This window comes from Pangasianodon hypophthalmus, chromosome 11, assembly GCF_027358585.1.
Source record: "Pangasianodon hypophthalmus isolate fPanHyp1 chromosome 11, fPanHyp1.pri, whole genome shotgun sequence".
NCBI lineage: Eukaryota > Metazoa > Chordata > Actinopteri > Siluriformes > Pangasiidae > Pangasianodon > Pangasianodon hypophthalmus.
This window is the reverse complement of record NC_069720.1, coordinates 7,363,243-7,388,938: the sequence shown is the minus strand read 5'-3', so window position 1 is coordinate 7,388,938 and position 25,696 is coordinate 7,363,243. Positions and strand designations below refer to the sequence as shown.

General features: G+C 37.9%; 2 protein-coding genes across 3 annotated transcripts in view; one reads left to right on the top strand and one right to left on the bottom strand.

Annotated features, from left to right (window-relative positions):
* Positions 1–1,661: 1,661 nt before the first annotated feature.
* On the bottom strand, positions 1,662–6,518 carry map1lc3c (microtubule-associated protein 1 light chain 3 gamma). The gene is made up of 4 exons (XM_026930387.3): positions 6,374–6,518; positions 6,229–6,284; positions 3,673–3,779; positions 1,662–2,018 (listed from the first exon to the last, which is right to left on the bottom strand). The coding sequence occupies exons 1-4, from the start codon at positions 6,429–6,431 to the stop codon at positions 1,826–1,828; spliced, it is 414 nt and encodes a 137-aa protein (XP_026786188.1). The 5' UTR covers positions 6,432–6,518; the 3' UTR covers positions 1,662–1,825.
* Positions 6,519–9,121: 2,603 nt separating this feature from the next.
* Positions 9,122–25,696, top strand: part of strn (striatin, calmodulin binding protein) — a 59,750-nt gene continuing 43,175 nt past the window's right edge. Inside the window, exon 1 of one of the 2 annotated variants that reach the window (XM_034308645.2) lies at positions 9,122–9,617. In XM_034308645.2, the coding sequence (XP_034164536.1) occupies positions 9,402–9,617 (216 nt within the window). In that variant the 5' untranslated portion in view covers positions 9,122–9,401. The remainder of the gene's footprint in view (positions 9,618–25,696) is intronic. The other variant, XM_026930513.3, reaches the window with a different exon arrangement.

The window sequence follows — 25,696 nt, the reverse complement described above, 5'->3', positions numbered from 1 at the left end:
AAAGAGGTCATGTTGCCTTATGCCGAAGAGGAAATACCCTTGAAATGGTGTTTCAACAAGATAAAGACCCCAAACACACCAGTAAACGAGCAGCATCTTGGTTCCAGACCAACAAGATTAACGGCCAGCCCAATCTCTGGACCTTAATCCAATAGAAAACTTGTGGGGTGACATCAAAAATGCTGTTTCTGAGGCAAAACCAAGAAATGCAGAGGAATTGTGATATGTAGTGCAATTGTCCTGGGCTGGAATACCTCTTCCCAGGTGCCAAAAGTTGGTCGACTCCATGCAACACAGATGTGAAGCAGTTCTCCGAAACCGTGGCTATACAACTAAGTATTAGTTCAGTGATTCACAAGAAAGCTAAATCTTCAAGCATTTTTCAGTTTATACAGTAAAGGTTTGACTTTGTAAAGAAAAATGCAGACCCTGCTATTTTTTTGAACAGCCTAATATTTCTTTTTCTTCACTTTCGATCAATTTGATCAATTTTTCTTCATGTTTTGATTTAGAATAGAATGTGCAGTGTTCCCAATGCAGTTGTGTGTATTGAAATAAAAGTTATTATAAGGATTTTGAGCTTTACTCACTTTTTTTAAACACACTATTATTTTGAACACAACTGTGTTTTGATACATCATTGCAGGGGCAACATCAGTTTACAAGTGAACGTGTAGGGTTAGACATATTTCTAACTTATTTTTATGCATTTCTTGATGCGAGTGAAGTGTAGGCACTTCATTGCCTTTTCTGTTATCTAATATTTTATTTCTGGAGGCATCACAGCATGCAATTTAATATTCAGTTTATTCAGTTCAGTAAGTGGTATGATCCAAGGGTAAAAGAAACTCGTTTTAAGATTGTTTTGCACATCTCTTGTTTTAAAAATACTCCTTGTATCTTTTGTTATTCCTACTGTGAGTCTATTGAACTTTTTTCTTGCATGGAAATATGTTAAACCCTTCTGATCAGAGACTCATAATTGCCTGTCTACATTGGTTTCGACCTATCTGCATTTCCATTTGATGAGATAAAATGGCTTTATGGTAAGTCTAAACGACCCAAATATTAATTGATCACCACTATTCTCATGGACAAGCTCTTCATTCCCAAATGTAAATGGAGTCCAGTTTTTGTCTGCTTTTATACAGAACAAACAGTATTTTTCTGCTTTGGTTTAAACATAACTATCGTAAAATAATGAAAATATACTTTTGAATTTAATTAAAAAAAAAAAAAATTAAAAAATAAATAAATAAATAAATAAATTTACACACACACACCTTGCAAGCCCCAGGTCTGGCTGTTGCCCTGAACCTGTACTTCTTGTTTGACAGATTCAAGCCAAGTTACTAACAGTTAACGAGCCATCAATAAAAATGTTAGGCTATTTAAGATGGTAAAAGGATATGGAGATATAGTTTCAAACAAATAGCCTATTCATGTATAAACCTGCCAGGATGGCTGAATAATATGGGCACAGATGTTCCTGTACCACCTGAACCAAAAAAAATAAAGAAAAAAAAGAAACCAAAAACAAAAGGAAAAAAAAACAATGCACAAAATACTTTAATCCAAGCCCAGGCGAGTAGAAAATGACCAGATTTGTGTGGTTAGAGATTCAGTTTGACAAAGCTGCACTCTAGTGACCGACACAAGAATGACAGATACAATTTATTACTTTGTTAATTAAAACACACTCCCATTACACACAAAAATGCAGAATTTTTAAAACTATACAAATCAATATTATGTACAAGCATTCTTAAATAGTGTTTCACCTAAAGTTTTTAAACACCCCCTCATCCCAATGCAACATTTCAGATCATCGTCTGGAGAGCTGATACACACTTCCACAGTGTCCAAACATTTCTTGAGAGGCATAGGTCATATAGAGAAAGCCATCCTCATCTTTGTGGTCCTTGTACACTTGTGCCATAGTGAGAGACATGCTGGCGATGCCCGCATTGTTGATGAGCAGGTAGAAAGCCTGGCTTGGCATGAGCGTCATCCGGTTTCTGAAAAGGAGAAGCAATAAGATGCCAGAATCGCAAGGCAAGATTCCTTCAATTTCAAACACACAATTACCTCAAAGAAGCAACAGAAATTCAAATTTGAAGAAAAACAAAAACAAAAAACAAAACAAAAAGAAAAATGTATGGCCAAAATAAATCCAAAAGTGGTTTCTTTGCTCCTGCTTATCCCTAGTCGATTTTTTTTGCAGCACAAGGGATAACAGGGCACATACTCAGTACAGTGAGGTTATATTTTTGAAATATTTATTGCTTCTTTGGCTCTCAATGTTTATTGCTCATTAGTTAAACTGTAGAGTTATATTGATCTGATACCATTTCCCTCCAAGGGCCCATCAGACAAAATTCAATTCAGCTGATAAAGTAATGGAAAGCTGCACAGGATGGAGACTGGAATTTTTTCAAGGAGTATGCTGCTACAGCAAGTAAATAATGGGAATACCAGTTAGAGAACCTTGCTGCTCTGCAATCTCTTTAATCACTATTTTTATATGATGATTCCATCAGTGAGTGTTTCTGTGCTGATTAGTTGGTACATAGGGAACCATCTTTTGACACTTATTACCTACTAAGGAAATGCAGATGCTTGTACACCATTTCAGTACAATTAAGAATATTGATTATTTTGTAACCTATGAGAAATTGTTCTACTGTTTAAAACTCACTATACTAGAGCTACGCCTCCTCTGATATAGCTGATGTGATAACCCACTGCTGCTGAGGTGTGCTCCCTCTGCACAACTTCTCTCCTTTGATCTACAGGATGTCCCAAAACTCTCCATACATAGGGGAAATTTACACGTTTTAGCAAAGTGTCTCCCAAAATTTCTCATATTTAGTTTATGTATATTTTTTTCAGATAGCCTTTAAGAATACCTTTGACAAAAGAATGTATTGAAATCATTCTCATAGCTGGATCAGGAAGCTGTCGCAATGTTGCGATGGACTTTAACAGGAAACATGACAAGCACATCACACAACACTGTTGCCTAACTTATTAAATTCAAAAAGACTGGAAGTGTTGCAGAACGACTGAGAAGTGGAAATCCACTGATGAAGGCACAAAGGACATGGTGCTGGCATACATAGTCCTGTTTTGGGACTTTTGGGACGCCTTGTAGAAGATTGTCGGCTGGTTTTATTTGGGGAATAGGGAAAACACTGCCATTCCATTTAGCTGGCTCAACAAGTTAATCTTACAAAATTAAGCCAAGTGGTGTTAATGTACTTGAACTACACCATTTTAGTTAATGCTAGTCTTTAAAGGTCAATGCTATCTTCAGTCATTCTCTTCATTCATCTTTTAATCTTTTAGTTATCAACATGTAATCATTCACTTTCTTGTATGAAATTTTTTTTTTTTTTTAAATAAAAAGGAATCAGAACACTTTCCATATTCAGTAAAAGGGAACAGGCCTTAATTTAGCTCACTCCCACAGAAACACTCAAAGCCACCCTGTCCTTTATACAACCCAAATTCCTCAGGTCCTTAATCATAAGCACTGGCACAACACCAAAGCTGCTGTGGGTGGTGACTGGAGCCTCATATCCTAATAGATCCAAGGTTACAAGTATTTAAGACTCTCAAAGTTGGACAAATCTTAGAAAGACAGCCTACCAAAGAAATAAAAGAACACACCTTATGATGGTGACAAACTGTGTCATGGTGAGTTCTTGGGGAACAAGGAACTTTGTTTTATCCAACGGCGGAAGGTATTTTTCACGATGATATCTTTCTATAATCACCTGCAAGAAAACAGTATTTAAACTACATGCAAAAGTACAGCACTCATTTCAGATATACCACCAAAAAAATAAAGGATTTTCCACAAACAGGTGAGACCAAAAAAACCAGGCTAACTTTCCATTCCTGGTTCAAGTGACTTCCGTATGCATCTTTCTGAAGTACAGAATGTCTATTATTAAAAAAAATAATTCATACTGGACCTGAACATTAAAAAAAACTAAACTAAACCATAAACATTCATATTAGTAGCCCACAAACTTTATATACATGTAAAAATGCACATACTTGATATTCCTACAAGTCTAATAAACTAACAATTACTTGCATAATAATCATATAGCCAACCTATGATGTTCAGACAAAAGTATGTGGCTGCTTCTTCTAGATACAAGGTTTGAATACTAGGAATAATGAAGATAGAGGAAGAGAGAGGGGGAAAAAAAGGCTAGGCAGTAAAGCAATGGGTATGTGGGCTTGGAGATTATTTCCCCTCAAACATATTCAGTGATCACCTGCAAGAAAACAGTATTTGAACTATATGCAAAAGTACAGCGCTCATGAAAAGTCCATTTTAGATACAACAAACATTTTATATATATGATTTACTGCAAAATAGGTGAGACACTAAGCAGGCCTTACTTATTAATTTAACTATAAAATATCTTAAAGATTTTAACATGTTTAACTTTTAAAAAAAAAAAAAAAAAAAAAAAAGTGGGCCGTTTAAAAATATTTATCAATATCACAGCACCAAAGCAGCCCACAAACACTTCACTAAAATCAATCCTAAAATGTGATCTACAGCAAAATCAGAACTTTTTTGACCTACCTGTAAAAAAATGATTCAAGACCCACAAAGGCTGTTAAAGATTATCTCATGATTAGTCATACGCAACCTAGGATGTCCAGGAAGGGGGCGGGGAGTGTATGGCTTCAGTTACAACATTGGAGACCTACACTTTCAGACATAAAAGAAGGTACCAAAACTGTACTTTTCCTTGTTGCTGATGTGGTACCATCAAGGGGAGATAATTGTACTTTAAGGAGCATGTGGTATAACTTTAATTAGCTTTTAGAGTAAAGCTTTTTTTTTTTAATAATTATAAAAACACATTAGTGGTCCAAAAGTGGTACAGATGATGTTCCTTTGATGGTACCACCCCAGCAACATGGAAATGTACAGTTTGTTAAAATAATCTGAGACTGTGTAGCTGTATCATCTTGGTACAAAAGATGTACTCTTTAGTATGTATCCTTTACATGAAAATGTGAATATAATGCATTAAATTGGACCTGAAGGATCACATCACTCTTTACAGCTTGACACTAAATGCTAATTTAGGATTCATGGCATGCAGATACCTTGAGTTTATAAGTGAGATATGTTCTAATAGGTATATTAGGCACATTCTTAATTTTTTTTTTTGCCCATTTTGGTCTGTAAGAAATGAAGTAGGTCTCTCTTGAGAGGCAAACTTATATTAGAACCTCTTATTTAAAATTTCCAGTTTTTTCCCCAAAATTAAAGACTCACTAAAATATTGGTGGATATCCATCCTTCTCATGAGTTCCTAAGTGCTAACTTTATCAAAATGCACTATGTAGACTAACTCCTCTACCGAGAATCCTGAGCAAACTTGTCTCTTGCAGATATTAAATGTGGGAACTATGAAGCTTTGATAAATTACATTATCATATTGGCTAAGCATTTTATCCACAAATGCAGATTTTTTTTTTTTTTTAAATTTCAATTCAATTTTATTTGTATAGTGCTTTTAACTATGGACATCACCACAAAGCAGCTTAACAGAAATAAATACATTCAAATTAAATGAAGCCAAAATAAATTGTAAATGTATCCCTAACGAGCAAGCCAGAGGCGACGGTGGCAAGGAAAAACTCCGAGACAACATGAGCAAGAAACCTCAAGAGGAACCAGACTCAATCTCATCTGGGTGATAAATTAAAATCTTCCTCTGCTTATAGTTAAGCACTATATGGTTCAATATCTAAAAAAAAAAAAAAAAAAAAAAAAAAAACACCCATCAAAAAAATTAAAAATAAAAAGCTGGGTTTTTGTTTATATTTGATATAGAATTTTTAACAATTTTTTTAAAAAGTGATAAATCTGTACTCACTGATGTGGCTGAATGTGTTTATAAGGTTACTGTGGAGCTTTCTGAGCTTTGTCAGGTATCTTTATTACAACAGGGGCTTGGACACAACATAACATTAACCAGGGGATTTAAAAAAATTAAAAATGCAAAATAACAACAACAACAACAACAATAATAATAATAATAATAATAATAAACCCATGGCATGCAGGTAAAAGGCAGAAAAGCTGTTTGGTTGTACCAGCAGTTAGTTTGGTAGACATGGTGAAGGTAGAAGGGGAAATCTCGGAGTCATTGAGGCCTCTAATGGCCGACATTTTCATGAGCTTACCGGCACTTTGGTTGGAAATTTGCTCCTGATTCCCGCCACCTCCTGCTTTCGCGTTGCTGTTTATGAACAAAAATTACATAAAATACCAGTCAGAAAGAGAATACAAACATGTGAGACGATTTAAGACGTAATTAAAGCAGGTTACCAAAGCTCTTCCTCTGTTTGAAAGGCTTGGGGTGCTGGGCTTTCTCAAACGGAGCCATGGTGGAGGATGTCCCACTCTCCGCGCCGGGTTCCCACGGCCTGTGATCCGCGCGCGCGCTGATTACTCATCAAGTGCACCTAACTCGAATTAAATAGCGCCCATCAGGTGACGTAGCTGCTGGGCCTGATCCTTCCCATTCCCCACTGCCTGCTGGATTATGAGCTTGGCTGATTTGCAGATCAAAATGAGGGGAAAAAAACAAGCTGAACAGGGCTTCAGTCTCAGAAATAAAAGCATTATATAGCTGGGTGCTTGAGTGGTCCATCAAGAATCTTATGCACCCAATTATGTTACTGTTTACGACAGTATTTTGTGCTTTGTGTGTGTGTTACGACAGTGTTGTTGGGTTTATGGTAATAGAGATTATTAAAGTTCGTGTAAATGAATCTCTGACCATGTTCTTTTAATTTTTGAGGCACAACTTTTGTACCTTTAGTAGCCTATATCTCATAATACCTATGAAATGAAATTAATTTCTTGTCACTACTATACTCTCTATCTGGCTGCTACCCCAATAACTGCTATGACCATATATGGTATAAGCTTGTCTGCTGAATATTACGTCACATATTTCACTGTGTACTGTACTAGTTGTATATGGTTAAAATGACAGTAAAGCCACTTGACTTGATTTCAGGTACATAATTGGACCTTAAGGACGACTGATCCACTTTTAATGCTTTACTCCAAAAGCAACTTGCAAAATGAGGGCACCTGCACAGGTAAAGATACAAAGGTACTAATAATACAGTTTGGAATAATACAGTTTGGTCTCTTTATTTCTGAGAGTGTTGTGTGTGGGTGAATGTGTTATTCATTCTCAAAGACTTTTATGAAGTAAATGTCCAAAAAAAAAAAAAAAAAAAAAAAAATACAAACAGCATTAAAAAGATTATATTGAAATATTTCTGATGTGTTTTTGCAATTCTGGTGCTAATTTCTTGGTTAATAATATAGTTTTGTTATTCCTGTGAAAAGATTGATTGTGTGTCGTGCTCACATCACAGAGACACGTTGCTAACACACTTACGATGGTGTTTAATAAGAGAAGAATTTGTAACATTCACAAACCCCAGTAATAACTATCAGATTTCAGTGTTAGCTCCTAAAAACAAAAGAGCAACAGCTGCTTTTCTTCATTTTCACACCATTTTCCAGAAATCATTCATTCATCTTTATCCTGGTCAGGGTCACAGTAGGTCCAGAGCCCATCCTGGGAACACTGGGAGCGAGGTGGGAATACACCCTTAATGTGATGCTAATCCATTGCAGGACACCATGTACACACGCAGACATGTTCACCCAAACATGCACAATTACTCACACCTAGGTGCAATTTAGAGTAGCCAGTCCACCTACATGCATACTTTTGGTAGGTGGGAGGAAACCAGAGAACCCAGAGGAAGCCCATGCAGACACAGAGAGAACATGTGAAACTCTACACAGGCAGTAACCCGAGTTCAGAATTGAGCCAGGGACACTGGAGCTGTGAGAGGGCGATACCACCCACTGTTCCACCATGCTGCCATGTTAATGAGAACTCCATAGTAGAAGTGATTTATGAGAGCATGAGTATGATGGTGTTGATGGCAGTGTTACCATGAATAAAGTTTTGGAACATTATGAGGAGGTGACAGACAGACACAGACTAAAGGAATACAGTGATGCTGCATCACTCTTTTTAGAGATGAAACAAGGGCTGAATCCCGCTGGCACCACTATAATGATGTTTAGGAATTTCCTCCCTAGGCTTGATTCTCAGTGCAAAAGAATTGTGTTGTATAACTTCCAATCATTCATGACTACATTTTGGAAAATGATGCTGTAGTCTAACTGCATAAATCTATTGCCAGTACATAGATTGACATGTATACCCAATAAAATAATGTCATGCAATGTCTACTCAGGGGCCACTTTATTAGGTATACCTACCCTGCAGCTATTAAAATCATATATGGGATTAATGCTAGGGTCCCTGATTTGATCCTGAGCTTACTGAGATTACTCTCCCCTTGTCCATCTGAGTTTCTTCCAGGTTCTTTGGTTTCCTCCCCCTGACCAAAGCAGTTACTGAAGATGAATGGAGGAAAGAACTCCCACGCAGGCATTGTGCATTGTGTAGGTATACAGTTCCTGACTACAGCCTGTAGTATCTGTTGCAATGCACACTTTGCCAGAGCAGTCTTCTGGGTGCTGTAAATGAACCCCCATATTTTATGTAACTGGACCTTTACAAATTTTAGTTGGATACTCTTGGTATACAATGGCTGTCATTTAATGTCTTTTTTTTGTACTTTTTGATATTTTTTAATAAACATTATTTTTGCATAATAGTCTATTATGATAAACATTTTATTTTCCTTTCTGTCGTTTATATAAATGAATGATACGCACTAAAAAAGTGTTTACTTTTGACCTAAAAAAAAAAAAAAAAAAAACCACACAGGTTTAAATTTGAAAGTCCCCATCCGCATGTCCCATCATGCACAGCGCACGCTTTGCCGTACAAACAAGTGCATTCACCTTCGATTGGATGTTTACGATCGAAGTGATTTATGACAACCAATCAGAGCGTAGTATGTTGACAGAGCGAGCGTGCGCGCGCGCGCGCCCTACGCTTCTGTTTGTGGGCGTGAGCTCGCTGGCGACGTCACAGAATAACGGCTGAATCCCAAAACAACTCGCTGTTGGACACTGTTGCACTACGTAGGGCGTAGAAGTTAATATTTCATAGTCTGGGAAAGTGCGCGTATCTAGGGAGCAGGGCAGCTTTTTGTGATTTAGCCAACGCACTAGTGGTTTTGAGTTGAGTTGCCCAGTAGAGAGAGCTGTCTCTGTCGGTAGCCTGTTTTTCCTCTGTGCTTTACTGAAAGCGGATATTGTAAAGTACAGTGAGAGACAGAGAGAAGCCATCAGACGGAGTTGTCGTGCCAATCTGGGCGAACGGATCTCCCTTCCCGGCCTGGCCATGGACGAACAGGCGGGCCCCGGTGTCTTCTTTAACAATAACAATAACTCGGCTTTAGCCGGCGGAGCGAAAGCGGTTCAGCAGCCGGGCGACGGAGGCGGAGAGGCGGTGAGGGCGCAGTATAATATCCCGGGGATTCTGCACTTTCTGCAGCACGAATGGGCCCGTTTCGAGGTGGAGAGAGCACAGTGGGATGTGGAACGGGCCGAATTACAGGTAATTCACCTGGCTATTTAGGTATATATATATATATATATATATATATATATATATATATATATATATATATATATATATATATATATATATTGCGCAGTGATTCTGTGCTTGTTTTTGTCCCTGCACTCACCAGCACCTTTCTGTTAAGCTAGCATTAGCTTGGGGAATGACGTCAAAAACGCAGCACACCTTGACACAGCTCTAGAAGTTTACATTTGCCAGCATAATGCGCGTTATTTGACTCCCAAAACTGCTCTTAGGAAGTTTATATGAAATGCACGGATGAATTGGAGTCTGCAGGTTAGGCCTTGCTGTAGAACTTATGATGAGAGGTGAGATGGATCTGTGATGACACTGCATGCACAAATGTGTTGATCTTAATACACACAGTGCAGTTCAGGACCACGGTTCAGGAACTGTGGTTCAGCACAGTCAATGCTTTCAACATTTTTTTTTGCAGTGTTACAGGTGTATTTGTGTCAGTGCATGCCAGGCTGCCAGGGGATCTCCAGAATCAGGATTATAATCTAATAGGGATGCATCAACACTCATACTGATACTGGTATTGGATATTGCTCTGATAATGTGCTCATTTACTCATACAGATGTTCCCAATTCCACATGATACTACGTGACCTAAGCCAAGTGTACATTGTTGCCCAGATGAACCGACGGCACGATCTGGATGTATACATGATTAATGATGGCAATCAAACAAAGCAGGTTGCAGACTGTGCTCTGTGAAAATATCTACAGTGTTTACTCACCAAACATTTAAACGGTATATTTAATATCGAGTCCAAGGTCGGCTGACCTGCACAGAGTAATATGAGCAAGCACAATCATTAAAAATGAGTGCAAGGTGCCACGAATTGCACGCACACAAAGGTATTGGCAAGCGTGCAGAGAAACTGTGAGAGAGCAGTTCAGCTCTGCGAGCACTGAGCACTGAGATACACACATTTCCATTCCCCTAATTCCCCAGGGTGTATTCTTTGCTCACAAGTCAAGGTGCAATTCACGGCACCTTGCACTTACTCACTCTCTGGTGTCTGTTCTTGCACTCTTTATTAAAGTTACTGTTTAAACTCTATGACAGCTTAAACATAAAACTCAGATTGAGGAGTTCATTGCTTGCACCACACGCAGCAACCAACATCAACACATCCAATTAAAATGTTCCATGATGGTATCCATATTAACGAGTACTAAAAACATGTAGTTGTACTCAGACTGGAAAAAAAAAAGGTGTTGTGCATCCCTATTATCTAACCATCGAAACACACCAAACCATGCAATACACAGTTCAGATAGCTAACGGGATGTCATCATCATCTGTAATAAAGATATATAATGTAGATAAATTATTAGCTTGGCTTAGTAATGCGTTGATCCCGGAGGTGTAGTTGGTGGGGGTGTGGTTTGGGTTTGAACCCCCGCTGAACTATTTCATGCTAGTTCCAGATGTTTATTCATGGGTGGTTAACATCACATGCAAAGCATAGCTGGTTGTATATGTGTTTTGCAACTGCAAACATCAAACGATCAAGTCCCTTTATTTGTTTAATCACATTTTTTTGGTTACTGTGTAGTATGGTGAGAATCACTAGTAACCAGTCAGGATCATGGATTTTTCCTGTTTCTGTTTGAAAGCTGCTAGCTACATTCTGAGCGTAGGGATATGGAGGTGACAGCTGATGACATACTGGTGGTCTGCTGGAGGAGGAGAGGAAGAAGCACACATCTGGTTTTATAAGAGCGTGTTATCGGAATCATTTTCTGTAGAACTGTCGTAAGGTATATGATTTCATACGCCTGTTAACATTATTAATATGGCATGACAATTCTGAACACCACCACCGCTTTGACCGCTTTCTGACATTCACCCAATCAAAGGAACTGTAGTGTATTTCCTCATCGCCCTTGAAATTTATTCTTAGCTATGCCACTGATAGATCCCATTTTTCATTCTCAGTATGATGATACTATCTAAAGGTCTGACTACCAGTCCAGGTGATATTCTGTTCTGGTCCAATAATGATATTTTCTTAGTAACTGAGGTGACTTTCTGCAAGCTTCCTTTAAATGATGCATGTGAGACGTTACAGGTGTGACAGTTGCTGCTTTAATATCATTGTGTTCCATGTTTATACATGTCTGGTGTGTTTGTGACATAAAAGATGCCAGAGGGTGGGATCGACAAGTGGCATCTCTGCACTGATACCGAACCAGTGTTTCAGGTCTGATACCACTACACTATCAGATTAGTGATAATTTAACTCCATAGCTTGTCATAGATGTTGAATTACTGCCCTGTAGGGAGCATTTGAGCTTACACTGAAGTTCCCAGTAAGTGTGTTTTATGCCTTTAGTCATCAGCAATCTTCTGCATCTTCACATCATTTCTGTGTGATCTATACGTGATGATCTGACATTCAGACCAGATATTTATTCAACTCTGAATTAATGATGTGTAGCGCCACTTTTTTGTGCATCACTGATCCTGAAAAGCCTAAAGTCATTTTTTTTTTTTTTTTTTTTTTAACTCCAGGATGGAAGGAGCAGCTATAGTTACAAGTGGAAATTGTTTGATGGTCGTGCAAGCTTTGTTTTCATCCATCTCACTCATGGCTAGATTGGGTGACACTTGTTTTTTTTAAACGTGACAAATTCCAGAGAGATGGTGTTGACAGCAAGAAATGGGCTGCTAGGTTCATATCTACTCATTTCCCCCTCTGGCTGCTTTCTCCATTTTTGTGTGTGTGTGATTGCTCTCATAGCCATCGAGTTTCTCATGCCTTTTAACAGGGCTGTGTGTGCACGAGAGATACGGTGTCTTTAGAAGGCGAGCACATTTTAACCCCCACCCTCCGGCCCACACGAGCAGTTTGCTCTGGCAGGGGGGTGCCTTAGATTTTCTCATTCTGTGTGAAATAAGCCACTTAATCACTCATAACTCAGAAATGATTCCAGCAGCTGTTCTTCCGAGAGCTCTGTGTTCTCCACAGTATAATGGTTTTTATATGCCAAATAATGTTAAAGCTGACTGTGTATTAGTGATTGTTGTGCTATGATGACTAAAGAGATGGATTTTGGTCAGAGGTGACATCATTAGCATCATAGCGCTGAAGCACAGCATTAAAATCCACCAGCGTGTCGTGTTATGCTTTACCATGTGTGTTTTTTGCATGTAGATATTCGCAGGGAGTTCTAGGATTGACTCTGCAGCAGAGGATGGTCTCTGGTCTCTGTGGTGACTCATCCTCCTGCACTGCACTGCCTCTTTCTCTCCTTCTCTCCCCCTCACTCTTTCACTGTCTTTCTCTCGAGTACATGTGTGCCCATAATCACTTACATGATACATCGTGATATGTAAGGAATAAAAGACAGTGGAGTGTGCTCTTATAGGAAAATCATCAACGGTATGGCCCAAGCATTACAGAGACAAGTCTGATCCCATTATGAGCAGGTTATTCCTCCTCCAGTTAGAGAGAGAGAGAAGGAAGACGAGTGATGCAGGACAGAAAGCTGAGGTGAATTCAGAAATAGCACAGTGACGTAGTCTAAAACCACTCTCATCTCCTTAGACTTAAAACCTCAGTCAGGCCTTGCTGAAATAGTCATTAGAACTTAGTGAATGAAAGTAGCCGTGTTGCAAGATATACATTTTCACTGTTAGGTTTGTTGGCAAAGTGCCAGAAAAAAGTACTGACACTTTATTACAAAAATCTGTCAAGAGGTCTCGAGTGGCGCAACAGAAAATCGTTCGTGCTATCGTCGAAAAATCGCAAGTTCCAAGAGAGAAGCCAAGAGAGCAAATTGGCGTAGGTGGGAGTGATGACGTGCTCTCTCTCCCCTGTCGATCACAGAGACACTAGCCGAACATGTATGTGGAAGAGGGCAGATAGCGCTTCGACTCCGAGTGTGTTACACTGCCCTGTGACACAGCAGGAGCAGCAGTTGTGTGGTGGGCTGGGTTCACATGTTTTTGAGGAAGCACATGTTAGCTTTCACCCTTCCCATTTGGTAACTGTTGTATGATGGGAAGAGCTGGCTGGAGGGTGGGAAGTGGCAGGTGACCAAAATGAGGAAGAAAAATTAAAAACCTTTATTTTTTTATTTAACTTTGACAAAAATAAAGTATATAACAGCAATTTTTTATCATTATTTTCATCTATTGTCAGTGCTTTTATAACTTCTTTGTTACTCACTGTAAAAAAATAGCTGATTTTTTTTTTTTTTACTAAGAATATGCTCCCAGTTTTCTTTCATTTAATTTTCAAATGCTTTGCAAAAATCTCTGAACCTGTTATTTGCTTTGTTAGAAAACCTCAGCAAAATTATATATGTGTGATGTGCATCATATATCGTGTGGATGTCTACAAATATTAAAAATACAAAATATTTTTTACACTATAGTGGTGCTGAATTCTCAATTCTGACTGGTCAGGAGGTGTTGATTAATTGTCTATAACAGTAGATCTGACAGTAGTTCTGGCTGTAATTGAAATAATTTTAGTGTGCGCTTTCTGATGTTATCATTTCTATAGTTACGGCTAGTTCACACTGACCTGTATGGTGGATGCGCCACATGCTAATAAATGAATTGAAAAACATGCTGTTACTTAACAAAGAAAGACATGTGATCATTCATATGTTGAAGTTTTCTTTAAGGAGATGTTAAACAAACATTTATGGAAGGAAATTCCATTGTAACAGTGCTTTGTAACAGGTAACAAGCTGTAACTTTACGTTTTCTGTCATTCTGTCAAAGTCTTCAGGTTAGAGGAGTGTGCATTTTATGGTTTCTCGGTAACATAACAAGCTGCTTTCTTTTTTCTTACTAACCTCAAGAGAGAGAGGAAAAAAGAGAGGTTACTGAGGTAATGACTGTTTATAGCTGTTCTATCGTAAGTGATCTCAGGAACTAACTTGTTTCACAACGTTCCACAACGTTAATCATAACTATAAAAGTTGTAACTATAAAAAATTGTAAGGGTTGGTAAATTGCTGCGTCATAAGGGGAATAAAACACTTCAGATTGTGCTGTTATAGGAAAATAATCCACTTTGGGGTGCTAAGAGTAGCTCCTCTTTGTGTTGAGCTGCATTGACTCATCCTGTCATTAATTATTTTCTTATAACAGCACACCACGTTGTATTTTAGTCCTTACATAAGTTACAATATATCATGCAACTGATTATGTGTACACGGGAGAAAGACAGAGAAAGGAGCATTAATTCTGGAGCTGTATCTAGTGTCTCCTACATTTTTAACATCAGTTAGGATGTTAAATCTTGTCGTGTGGCCCAGGCATAACAGAGTAGCAAGCATGCAGTCAAGCCAGCCGTAAGTAAAATTAATAATGGCAATAATGTGAAGAAAAAGATGAGTCACATAACGCACAAGACAAAAGGAAATGAAATGTCATTAACTAAATTATTGAATAAAAACAAAGTGAAACTGACAGTAACAATAAAAGTGACCACACACAGCACAGTTGTATGAGTTGTATGTATGTAGGCATGTCATGTGGGGTTGAATCATGTGGTAGTGATGTTAAGGACCTCCCTCTGCCAGAGCAGTGCGATATGTGCGGCATTGTTGCTCCAGGTGTGACTAACTCTCTGCTCTTCTAATGAGCATTCCAGCCTCAGCACAAGTTTGTTTTTCACTTTTGTGGGTGTGTGTACCTGCTCCAACAGGTTTCTTTCTCTTTCTCGCTCACTCTCTCTCTCTCTCTCTCTCTCGCTCCCTCTCTCATCTCATGTGTTTACTTTCATTCCTCATGTGTGCAAACTTGTACTTATTACCTCCCGCTGATTGTATAGTACCACATCTTTCCAGACTAATTGTTGCTGACACTTGTTTAGTCCTGTAGTAGGTGCTGTGACTTGGACGGTAAATCAGTATCTATGGCAAGAGTGTTCAACTAAAATTTGGAAATGGCAAGCTACGTAAAATTCCTTCTGATCTAGATAACATGACTGAATGAACAATTATATTTTAATGCTTAACCATTAGTGATTAGTTTATGGAGGATATAAATTAGGGATGCATTGATACTGATCCTGGTATTGAGTCCAATATCATGCTCATTTACTCATTCAGTAGAGAGCATGAGGGCAAGCATGGCTATTAAAAAAGAGTGCAGGGTGCCGTAATTTGCACACACACACACACACAAAGGTATTTGAGCATGAAACAGTGACGCAAGTGTGCAGAGAAACTGTTGCGCATAAGAGCACTTCTATTCTGCGAGCACTGAGTACTGAGACGCTTCCTTTTGCCAGGGTGTTTTGCTTTGCTTGAGAGAGCAAGGTGCAGTTCTTTCTCTTTTTTTCTTTTCTTTTTTTTTTATGAACACACTCGCTGATACTGCTTAGCGCTCTCAGGTTGGCCACTTTTCTATTAAAGATACTGTTTAAACAGCAATGACAGGTGCAAAATAGAGAGTTCATTGCTAGCAGGAAATGACAGCTACCAACATAAACACATCTCCATGATGCCCCGAATTGCTTACAAAACAAGTACCAAAGACTATTTGCTCATACTCTGTCTGAAAAAACTGGTATGAATACATCCCTACTAGGCATACACTAGACGATACACTAAAGCCACTATACGAGACAGATCTCGATACAGGCTTCATACAGTGATATTAACACAAATAAAATATTACATTTTAATACATTTGTAATACTTATAATGACAATAAATCAAACCATTGCAATATCAGTACATTGTATTGTAAGAAAAGTAGATCAAGATTTATAATATATAAGGTGTAATTTCCCCCTGTTATTAACATGTTATCTTAATCTTTTTCAGTGTCATAAATATATTTCATGGCAATGTTATTAATATGGAAAGATTGTTTGACAGTAGATTGTGCCTTAACAGCTTCCTGCTGTTGTCTGACATCCATCTTAAATGCGTGTGAGTGTGTCACACTTAGCAGTTTAATTGGACAGATGAGGACAAAACAATCATGATTTTATTTTGTATATTTCTTAATCCCACTGAATTGAATTTCTGTTTACGGCACTGCCATCACAGCACAATTTAATCGTTTTTAGACGATGTGACTTACATCAAGCTCAGCATACAGGTGCTGATTTATCCCACATTTTAGACCATGATCAAGCCAACCAGGGTATAAACTGGAGTGCACGTATATATGGCAGTTTATGGCTATGCTGTGGATCTGCTGTGAATTCTGGATAGTTTGAAAATGTGCTATACTAGGTAATGACTTTTTTCATAAGGAGTAAAGAGCAAAGGTTTCAGCTCAGGAAAAAATAATGCTGAACTACAGTAACACTAACAGGACAAACACTAAACTAGACTACACCAGCTGCAGGCTGGACGTGTGCTTTTATTTGTTTTATGTAAAACAAAATTCCTGGTACCTCAAAGAGACTTATACAACAAAGTGAATTGTATATCAAGTTTTTTCTCTAAGCAGACAGATTTAAGATAAGTTCTTTCCTGTTGTATCACTCGACTAGCACTAGACACCACTCGACTAACAAATGAGCATAACATGTAAATGACTCTAGCGGGCCCTCATTAGCCAAAGGTCAGTGGAGCCCTAACTTATATCTCAGAACTCCTCTTTTTATACGATCATTTCCATTTCAAAATGAGTGAACAGCCAGAATGAGCTTTCGAGAAGTCTAAGAGATTAGGCCGTAATGAATCTAGACACTCCAAAGTGTTTGTTGTGCTTTTTATGCAGACGTGTAGTTGTACTCATGTGTGTATGAGGCAGCTTTTCCATCCAACAGCTTTTGTGTCATATTTCTACTTGTGCATTATGGTAAATGTGTAAAGAATTTCTCTTCCATGTCTCATGCACAGGGACATGTATGGCGGGTATGGCTCCATAAAAATCTAAGAATAATGATGAACGGAATGTAAAAACGTGTTTTAACAAATTAAAATGCAGTGTTGTGAATGTGATGATGTTTTTTTGAGATCTTTATTTAACATTTATGAAAGGAGTCTCAGATATAAGTGCTTTCTAACAGTCAAAGTTTCCCAGGACTTACGATTTATGGTTTCTCGGTAAAATGACAAGCTGTATTTTTTTTTTTTAAGAGAGAGAGAGGTGAAGGAATAACTGTTTATCGCAGTCATATAATATAGGTGAGAACAGGAACTAACTTGTCTCTCGGACGTTCCACAACATTAAATCTAACCCTGAACCTTTACAATGCGCAATGTCATTCATCAGTAAATTAAACGTTGTAATTGTAGGCAAATCGCTGTGGTATACGTGGAATAACACACTCCATACCGTGCTTTTTTTATGAAAATAATGCACTTTGTGGGTGGGCGTAGTGGCATCGCTTCGCCCGCATGCATTTATTTAATATAACAGCACAGAGTGTTGTGTTATTCCTACTTATCTCTAACAGTGGTTTGGCCCAGTGCTTGAGCTTTGAGAAGTAAGCAGCAAAACAAGTAACATTTGAGTTGGATTAAACTTTAATGACAGGTGACAGCAGGTGTCACAGTGGGTAGCTTTGCTGCCTCACAGCTTCAGGCTCTCCGGTTTGATCCTGAGCTCGGCTTACTGTCTGTATTGAGTTTGACATGTAGGGTTCCTCTGGGTTCTCTGGTTTCATCTCACCTCCCAAAAACATGAATGTGTGTTCATGGTGCATATATTTCTGCCTCATATAAAGTGTTCCCAGGGTAGGCTTCAGATCCACCACAACTCTGACTAGGGTAAAGCTGTTATTTAAACAACTTAATTTATTGAAAATCAGTCGTGAGAGCCACTGATCTAAATCATCAAACAAACTCTGAAATGGACCCTGCGGGAACTGTAAAGAACATTTCCCATCTTTTGTAAATGATCACTCATTTAATTGACTTGCTCCTTAGCTTTCACTGTAGCCATCAGATTAGTACATGGAAACGAATTCACTGGATCAATATTGCTTTGACTCAGTTTAAAATAGCATCTGATTCTGTGGTCCTGTTCTAGCTAGCTTCCCAGGAGGACTGACTTTCTGGGCATTTCCTTTGATCTCCAGCTTTTCACCACTTAGATCTCCAAATCCACTATTAGCATTCTTACTGTCATAAGCTATTTGTGAAGTGTTGTGGTGGAAAAGTGAGTTGGAATACTGTGCTCTGCTGTGAGAACCTTTCAGTCTTACTGGAGATGGAAAATAAAGACTGTGTGTGTGTGTGTGTGTGTGTGTGTGTGCGCGTGCGTGTGTGTGCTGCAGAAGAGAAGCAGCACCTGTTTGGTCAGATCTAAGAGTTTTTAAAAGCACACCTCTCCTGCTGGGAGAGGAGCCATGTTGTGTGATGATCTCTATAACAGACAGGCAAGTGTGTGTGTGTGTGTGTGTGTGTTTCTTCCAAGATGTCGTTGATTCTCAGAACTCTCTTACAGTTACCTGTTCTTGCTGCCTGGAAAAAGGAGAATAAATGCATGTCATTTATTGCATTAATATGCATTTCATAGGAACTCGACATTTTAACATCTGAGTACGCTGCTATGGGTTATCACTCGCACACACACACACACACACACACACACTATAAAATGGCAGAGTTTTGTCCCCAATAAAATGCTAATCAGCATGTGAATTTACAATGATTGACAGTTGCGCAGGTGTTTAACTGCCACCCTGGAAGCCCCGTGTCCTTCCCCATCTCACATTAGTAATCTCTCGTCTCCTTTTGACTTTCCCGCTGGAAAGATGTGTTAATGCAGTGCCCTTGCTTTCTGTCGAGTTAAATGGAAAATGTTTTGTGTTCACTAAGGTGATATAAATCTGTCAGTGTATGTGTGTAGACTATACAGTTAACATCAGTCAGCTGTGTTTATTTAGGATGTCACTGTTTTGGCCGAAAATAGTCAAAAACTGCAGGTAGAATCTGGAGTGTGTGTATATTTGGGGTTTTACTGTAACCACCAGAAAAGCGGTAGCAACAGCCACCAAAAAACAGTAGCTCAAAACCCATCCCCCCAATAATATAATCCACTGTAATATACGTCACTACTTAATATAAATATAATTCACTGTAATATGCTTCGCTACGTAATATAAAAATAATCCACTGTAATATATTTCACTACAGAATGTAAATATAATCCACTGTAATGTGCTTCGCTACAGAATGTAAATATAATCCACTGTAATATGCTTCGCTACGTAATGTAAATATAATCCACTGTAATATGCTTCTCTACATAATGTAAATATAATCCAATGTAATATGCTTCGCTACAGAATGTAAATATAATCCACTGTAATATACGTCACTACGTAATATAAATATAATTCACTGTAATATGCTTCGCTACGTAATATAAATATAATTCACTGTAATATGCTTCGCTACGTAATATAAAAATAATCCACTGTAATATGTTTCACTACATAATGTAAATATAATCCACTGTAATATGTTTCACTACATAATGTAAATATAATCCACTGTAATATGCTTCGCTACGTAATGTAAATATAATCCAATGTAATATGCTTTGCTACATAATGTAAATATAATCCAATGTAATATGCTTCGCTACATAATGTAAATATAATCCACTGTAATATGCTTCGCTACATAATGTGAATATAATCCAATGTAATATGCTTCGCTACATAATGTAAATATAATCCACTGTAATATGCTTCGCTACGTAATGTAAATATAATCCAATGTAATATGCTTCGCTACGTAATGTGAATATAATCCAATGTAATATGCTTTGCTATGTAATGTAAATATAATCCACTGTAATATGCTTCGCTACATAATGTAAATATAATCCAATGTAATATGCTTCATGATGTGTACTCAGTGTGGATTATCAGTATAAATGAAAACAAATCTGCTTAATGAAGCACAGCACATTAATGTAGTTGGTCCCCTATTCGGTCATTGTTTGTTATTTTTCTCATTATGTTATGCGCTATGTAGTGAGCATATATAGTGAATAGGAAGCAATATGAGATTCAAAATACTGTTTTTTGTTGTTTTTTTTGTTTGTTTTTTTACATTGTAATAAATTGTATCACATCAAAATGCATCACAGTAAAAACAGCTCTAAAGCACATTGCTTCAAATTAATATTATATGATTTATCCACTATAAATGTATCTTTTATCCATATCAAAGTTGATCACATATCAAGATGTTTATTGTGTCATCTGGATCGGAGACGCACACAAACCCTTAGGATCTGTCGTTAATTTTCCGCAGAAAGAGTCGAGACAATTCAGAGTCGAGTTGTTTGGCTGTTTGTGGTTTTACTTTTGTTTCTTTCAGACAAGCTCAGTCTCAGCTTAGGCCAAAGGACAGGAGGTCAGATGACTGTTGTAAAAACATCTCAAGAAAACAGCCGTGGTTGTACAGATGACAGTAGACCAGGGATATCCTTCTGTGATGTGCTTCTTTAGTTCAAATTGAAAGTGAACTAGACTGAAATATGCCCAGTTCCTCTGAGGAGGCTGAGCTCTTGCTGAAGAATCATTTAAGGCTTTTTTGAACCCTGTCTATAAAATCCATATTTGGAAATAACTGCATATTTGAAATAACATTTTGAGTGTTTGGCAGTCCCGCATCAACAGTCAATTCTCGATGTCTCTCATGTGGGCAGTCATCAAAGGTGTGATTGAATCAAAATGTAGCGGTCAAAATGTTGATCTGAATTGCAAAATGAATCGTCAGGCAGAAGCGTATCCTCCGGATTCTAATTTTTTGCTGCATATTCAAAAAGATGACACATTGGGAGGCCTCCTACGCACTAAAGCATCAGACCCCTGAGCATCCACTTCCACAGAGCCTGTAGCCGAATCCAAACAACCAGTTTAGGGGTTCTTGGCAGTACTTTGTACAAGCTATTAACTGAAGATCCTGTGCATATATGATATAAGCCATTAGCAGGCATCTTGTAGAGTGTGCAGCCTGTAGAAATGCCTTGATTATCAAACAGGGAGTTGTTCACAAGTCAGCCTACTGGGTCTGATTTTGTTTTAGTAGCAGTTTTTTTTTTGTTTTTGTTTGTTTTTGAAGTGGCGTCAGTGAGGTTATAGAATTCCAAAACTGATCTCATTGTCTTAAGTGGCCTTGGGTTGCTTCACCACCTCAGAGTCTGCTTGTCCTAGATTTCTAGATTGCCTATGTAGATGCAGCTACCCAATACTGAGTATTTCTGTCTGACCAAAATTAGCCTTAAACCCTAGCTCAGTATCGGATAATACATCAGCCTGAATGTGTAACGATACACTCTGGTTACAATTCGATTTGATTATCAGAATATTTTGAACAAGATTTGAATGAAGAAAAATTAAGAGACTCCTTTTTTTTTCTGTTCATAAAAAATTCAAAATATGCCTTTTTGTCTGTATAAAACAAGATAAATATGAAATTGCTAGGAACAGAAGTTTAATATTGTAAATTAAATGTGCTACAGTTTCACCATATCTTAAAAAAAAAAAATCATAAATTTTTGTATAAAGTGTCTGACCCAGGAAAAATATAACATAATGAGCACTGTAGCAGAAATAGAGCTCCAAGGTTGGCTAAAATGCCAGATTTCCACTTTCTTTGGGGTTGTTTGAAGGTAATGGAGAGCTCCTTATAACCATTGTAATGTGGTCTTGTACAGCAATACAACATATCCATGTTGGTCATTGCAATCCAGAGCTATCGGGCTATCAGACTTCACGAGAGCAGATGATCTCACAGGCTCTCCATGAAAGAACACAATCACATGATCAGCATGCTCTCTGTATATTTTTACTGCATTCATGGTAGCTTGTAAGTGGTAATTTGCAAGTTGTAATAACATTATCTCCCACCTTGGCATGTTCTATATGCAAAGGGGGGAAAAAACTAATTTAAAAGTAGAGAAGGGCCACTTTACACTGTTCAAAGTATGAGCAGCCATGTTGATTTGACATCGCTCTGTAACCAGGAACTGGTTGTTGAGAGGACTGTCCCACGTTCACAAATTGAAATTTCAAGTTAAGGGGCATTCTTGGTGGCTTTTACCGGATGTAGGCAGGGAATTACAAGTTGCAACTTCGTGTTGTGCGAAGCATTTAACTCTATGGGTTGTGCAGATTGGGACCTCTGGTGTTCAAACAGTGCAACTGCATTACATGCATAATTAATAAAATGCTGATTTCGCTGATCTGAATCACACATTTCCACATTGTCACATTTTGCATGTATCAATACACCCCTAATGGATGTATTTACCTTATATGGTTGAAGTGGCACAAATCTTGATTTTCTGTCCAAATGAGATATATTTTTACATGTCAGTTTTGAGCAGTCCCAGACTAGATAAATATAATACGTGACTAACAGTCAGGTTGCAATTTATTTTCCTTTTAACATCAAGCTCCACATTTCCAGCTTGATTTACAGTTCCCACCCTGCAGCTGATTATTTTCCAATAAGAGCATATTCCAAAGCATTCAAGAGCATACCAGAGCAAAGCATTCAACTGTTAAAAAGCATTCAGCTGTCAACTGTTAATTTTTTTTGTTAATTAAAGAACATGTCATACTTTTTATTAGTTTATAGTTACATTCTGCGAAACAAGTTACTTATTACTTACATTATAGCAAGTTGTTACATTCACATGACTGAGAAACAAAGGGCAAAGTTCACAGTCCTGAAGACTTTTCTTTCAGCAGAAAAGTTAGGAAAAGCTTTATCTCAGAATGTGGATGTAGAGTATCCATCAATAAATGTTCAGTAAACATTTCCTTACAGAAAGCTTACCCATGGCAACAATTGTTTTTCATTCTTAAATAACAACCCTTTTTTAAAAATCCATCTATTGTTAGACATAGGTGGAGTGTGTCTCATACATCCTTTTGAGTTACTGTAGAAATGATAACGTATTAGAACGAGTGCATTAATATACAACCGTGATTTGCCTTACAGCTAGAGCTGTTAGACCTGCTGCTACAGAAATTAATCATCACGTCAGGTTTGGGAATTTACCAGCACTGTGGTGTAATGTTTAATATCAGCACATACCTATTCTGAGTGAATACATCCTGGTCCTTTAAGAATAAAGTTTGGGCGAGATGTAGACAGTGATTGGATGGCATGGAGGTCTGCTGTCTCTATGGTGTCTGTAAACTCCACACTAAAGTGTCCTAAAGTGGAGATAATGGGTGCTTGAGGGTGTAATTCAGACACTGTTCCCAACTGGATGTGCTGAAAACTATACTCACTGGACTCTCTAGCTATATACAGGGTTTCTGTGGAAGCCTTTACGTAGTAATCTGCTCCTCAGCTCTTCTGAGGAAGCACACAGGTCATTTTGTGAGACTAATCTACTTTACACCTGTTTCAAATATATGTGTGTACTGACAGGGACTTGGCCCGGTTGTGTTTTCGTGCATGTTAATTGCAGGAGGTGTGCTTCTGCTTGGATGGTTTTGCAGCACACTGTTGGTCCGCTGTTCCACCTGAGAGAGATTGGCATCTTCGTAAGAAGTTCTAACTATTTTATAATGACTCCTGGTGGTTCTCCAAAACCCTGGTTGCTGAATCGTTCAGACTATGAAATGCGGTTTCTCCAGATCACAGTAACACACTTTTATAATGGTTTATACCACAGATAAGTTGGATTCTCAAATCTGATTGGTTAGAAGGTGTTAATTAATTTTCGTAATAGCAGGTCTGACTGTAGTTCCGGCTGTAATTCATATCATCATTGATGTGGTGAAGTTTACTCCTAGGAGACATTTGTTTATGGAAGGAGTATCCAGTGTCAGCGTTTTATAATGTTTATCCAGTTTTTCAAAATGGGAAAGACTTTCAGGACTTCCTTTGAGGAAGCTGTGTTTTTTTTTTTTTTTTTTTTTTTTTTTGTCTTACGTTCAAGAGCAAGACAAAAGAAACCTGGTGAAGGAACAGCTGTTTCGCTGCTATTACAAAAGCGATAATAGGAATTAACTTTGTGGACATTCCATAGCATCAACTATAAATGGATAAAAAATTACAACATTTCATTCATTAATAAATAACAAATGTATTCATTGGCAAATTGCTGGATTTACAACACTTAGGAATGTGCTTTCATAGGAAAATAATCAACTTCAGGGTGGTAACAATAATTGTGCTTCACATCGTCAGCATCACACACCCCATCATTGATTATTTTCCTATAACATCATGCCCCATCATGTTTTATTCATTACTTTTGATAGTATCATGATATTATAATGTTAAGAAAATGACTGTATGTTGTATGTGTATATATTTTCAATGGGCAATAGTTCGATGATTTTAAAAATAAATCTCATAGCACATTCAGGATGTCCATCTGTGTCAGGATATGCATCAAAATTTCTAGCACAGTCTGCAGTCACCTTCTAGCTTCTAACTGTCGGGGAAGATATTTTGGGCCAGTCGGAGTCATAGTTGGTACAGAATATTGAGAAGGATATGACCGGAATCTGTGCTACCCCACGGCCGCATGTGCAGTGGTATTGACGCCCCGGTTTCCTGTGGAGTTTTGCTCAATTGCCATAGAAACCGTACTGTACCTTTGGCAGATCTATAAGTGTTTTTGTTTCTATCGTTATACCACCCATTACCACCCCAGACTCTAATGTCTTTCTTCTGATAGAGTTTCATTCTCTGGTTGTAGTAGCAGGTACAGTAGTAGCATACTGATCCACTGGAACAAATCTCAATGGATCTGATCAATGGCCAGTGACAACAGAGATCATGACGAAATGAACGGAAATTCAGGAATAAGCTTTTTAAAAACATTTGGCTGACAGATTGAACCAATCAGGTGTGACCTTTGCGTTTGTTTTGCTGTCACCATATCCTAGTAACGTTGTGTTTTCATTCAAGTTTGGGTTTAGCAAGTTACTTAGTAGTATGTTCCTGCTAATCCGACAATCATTATTTTCCCATTCTTCTAAAGGAGTGTCTTGGGTTTCTAGTTTGCTTTCAGTAAAAACTGCAGGGAAAAAAAAGCCTGTTGCTTTTCAGGCTATTAAGCGAAATTTACTGAAATGCTTTAGGGTGGATGGGATTCTATTTTCTGTCTCTTTTCT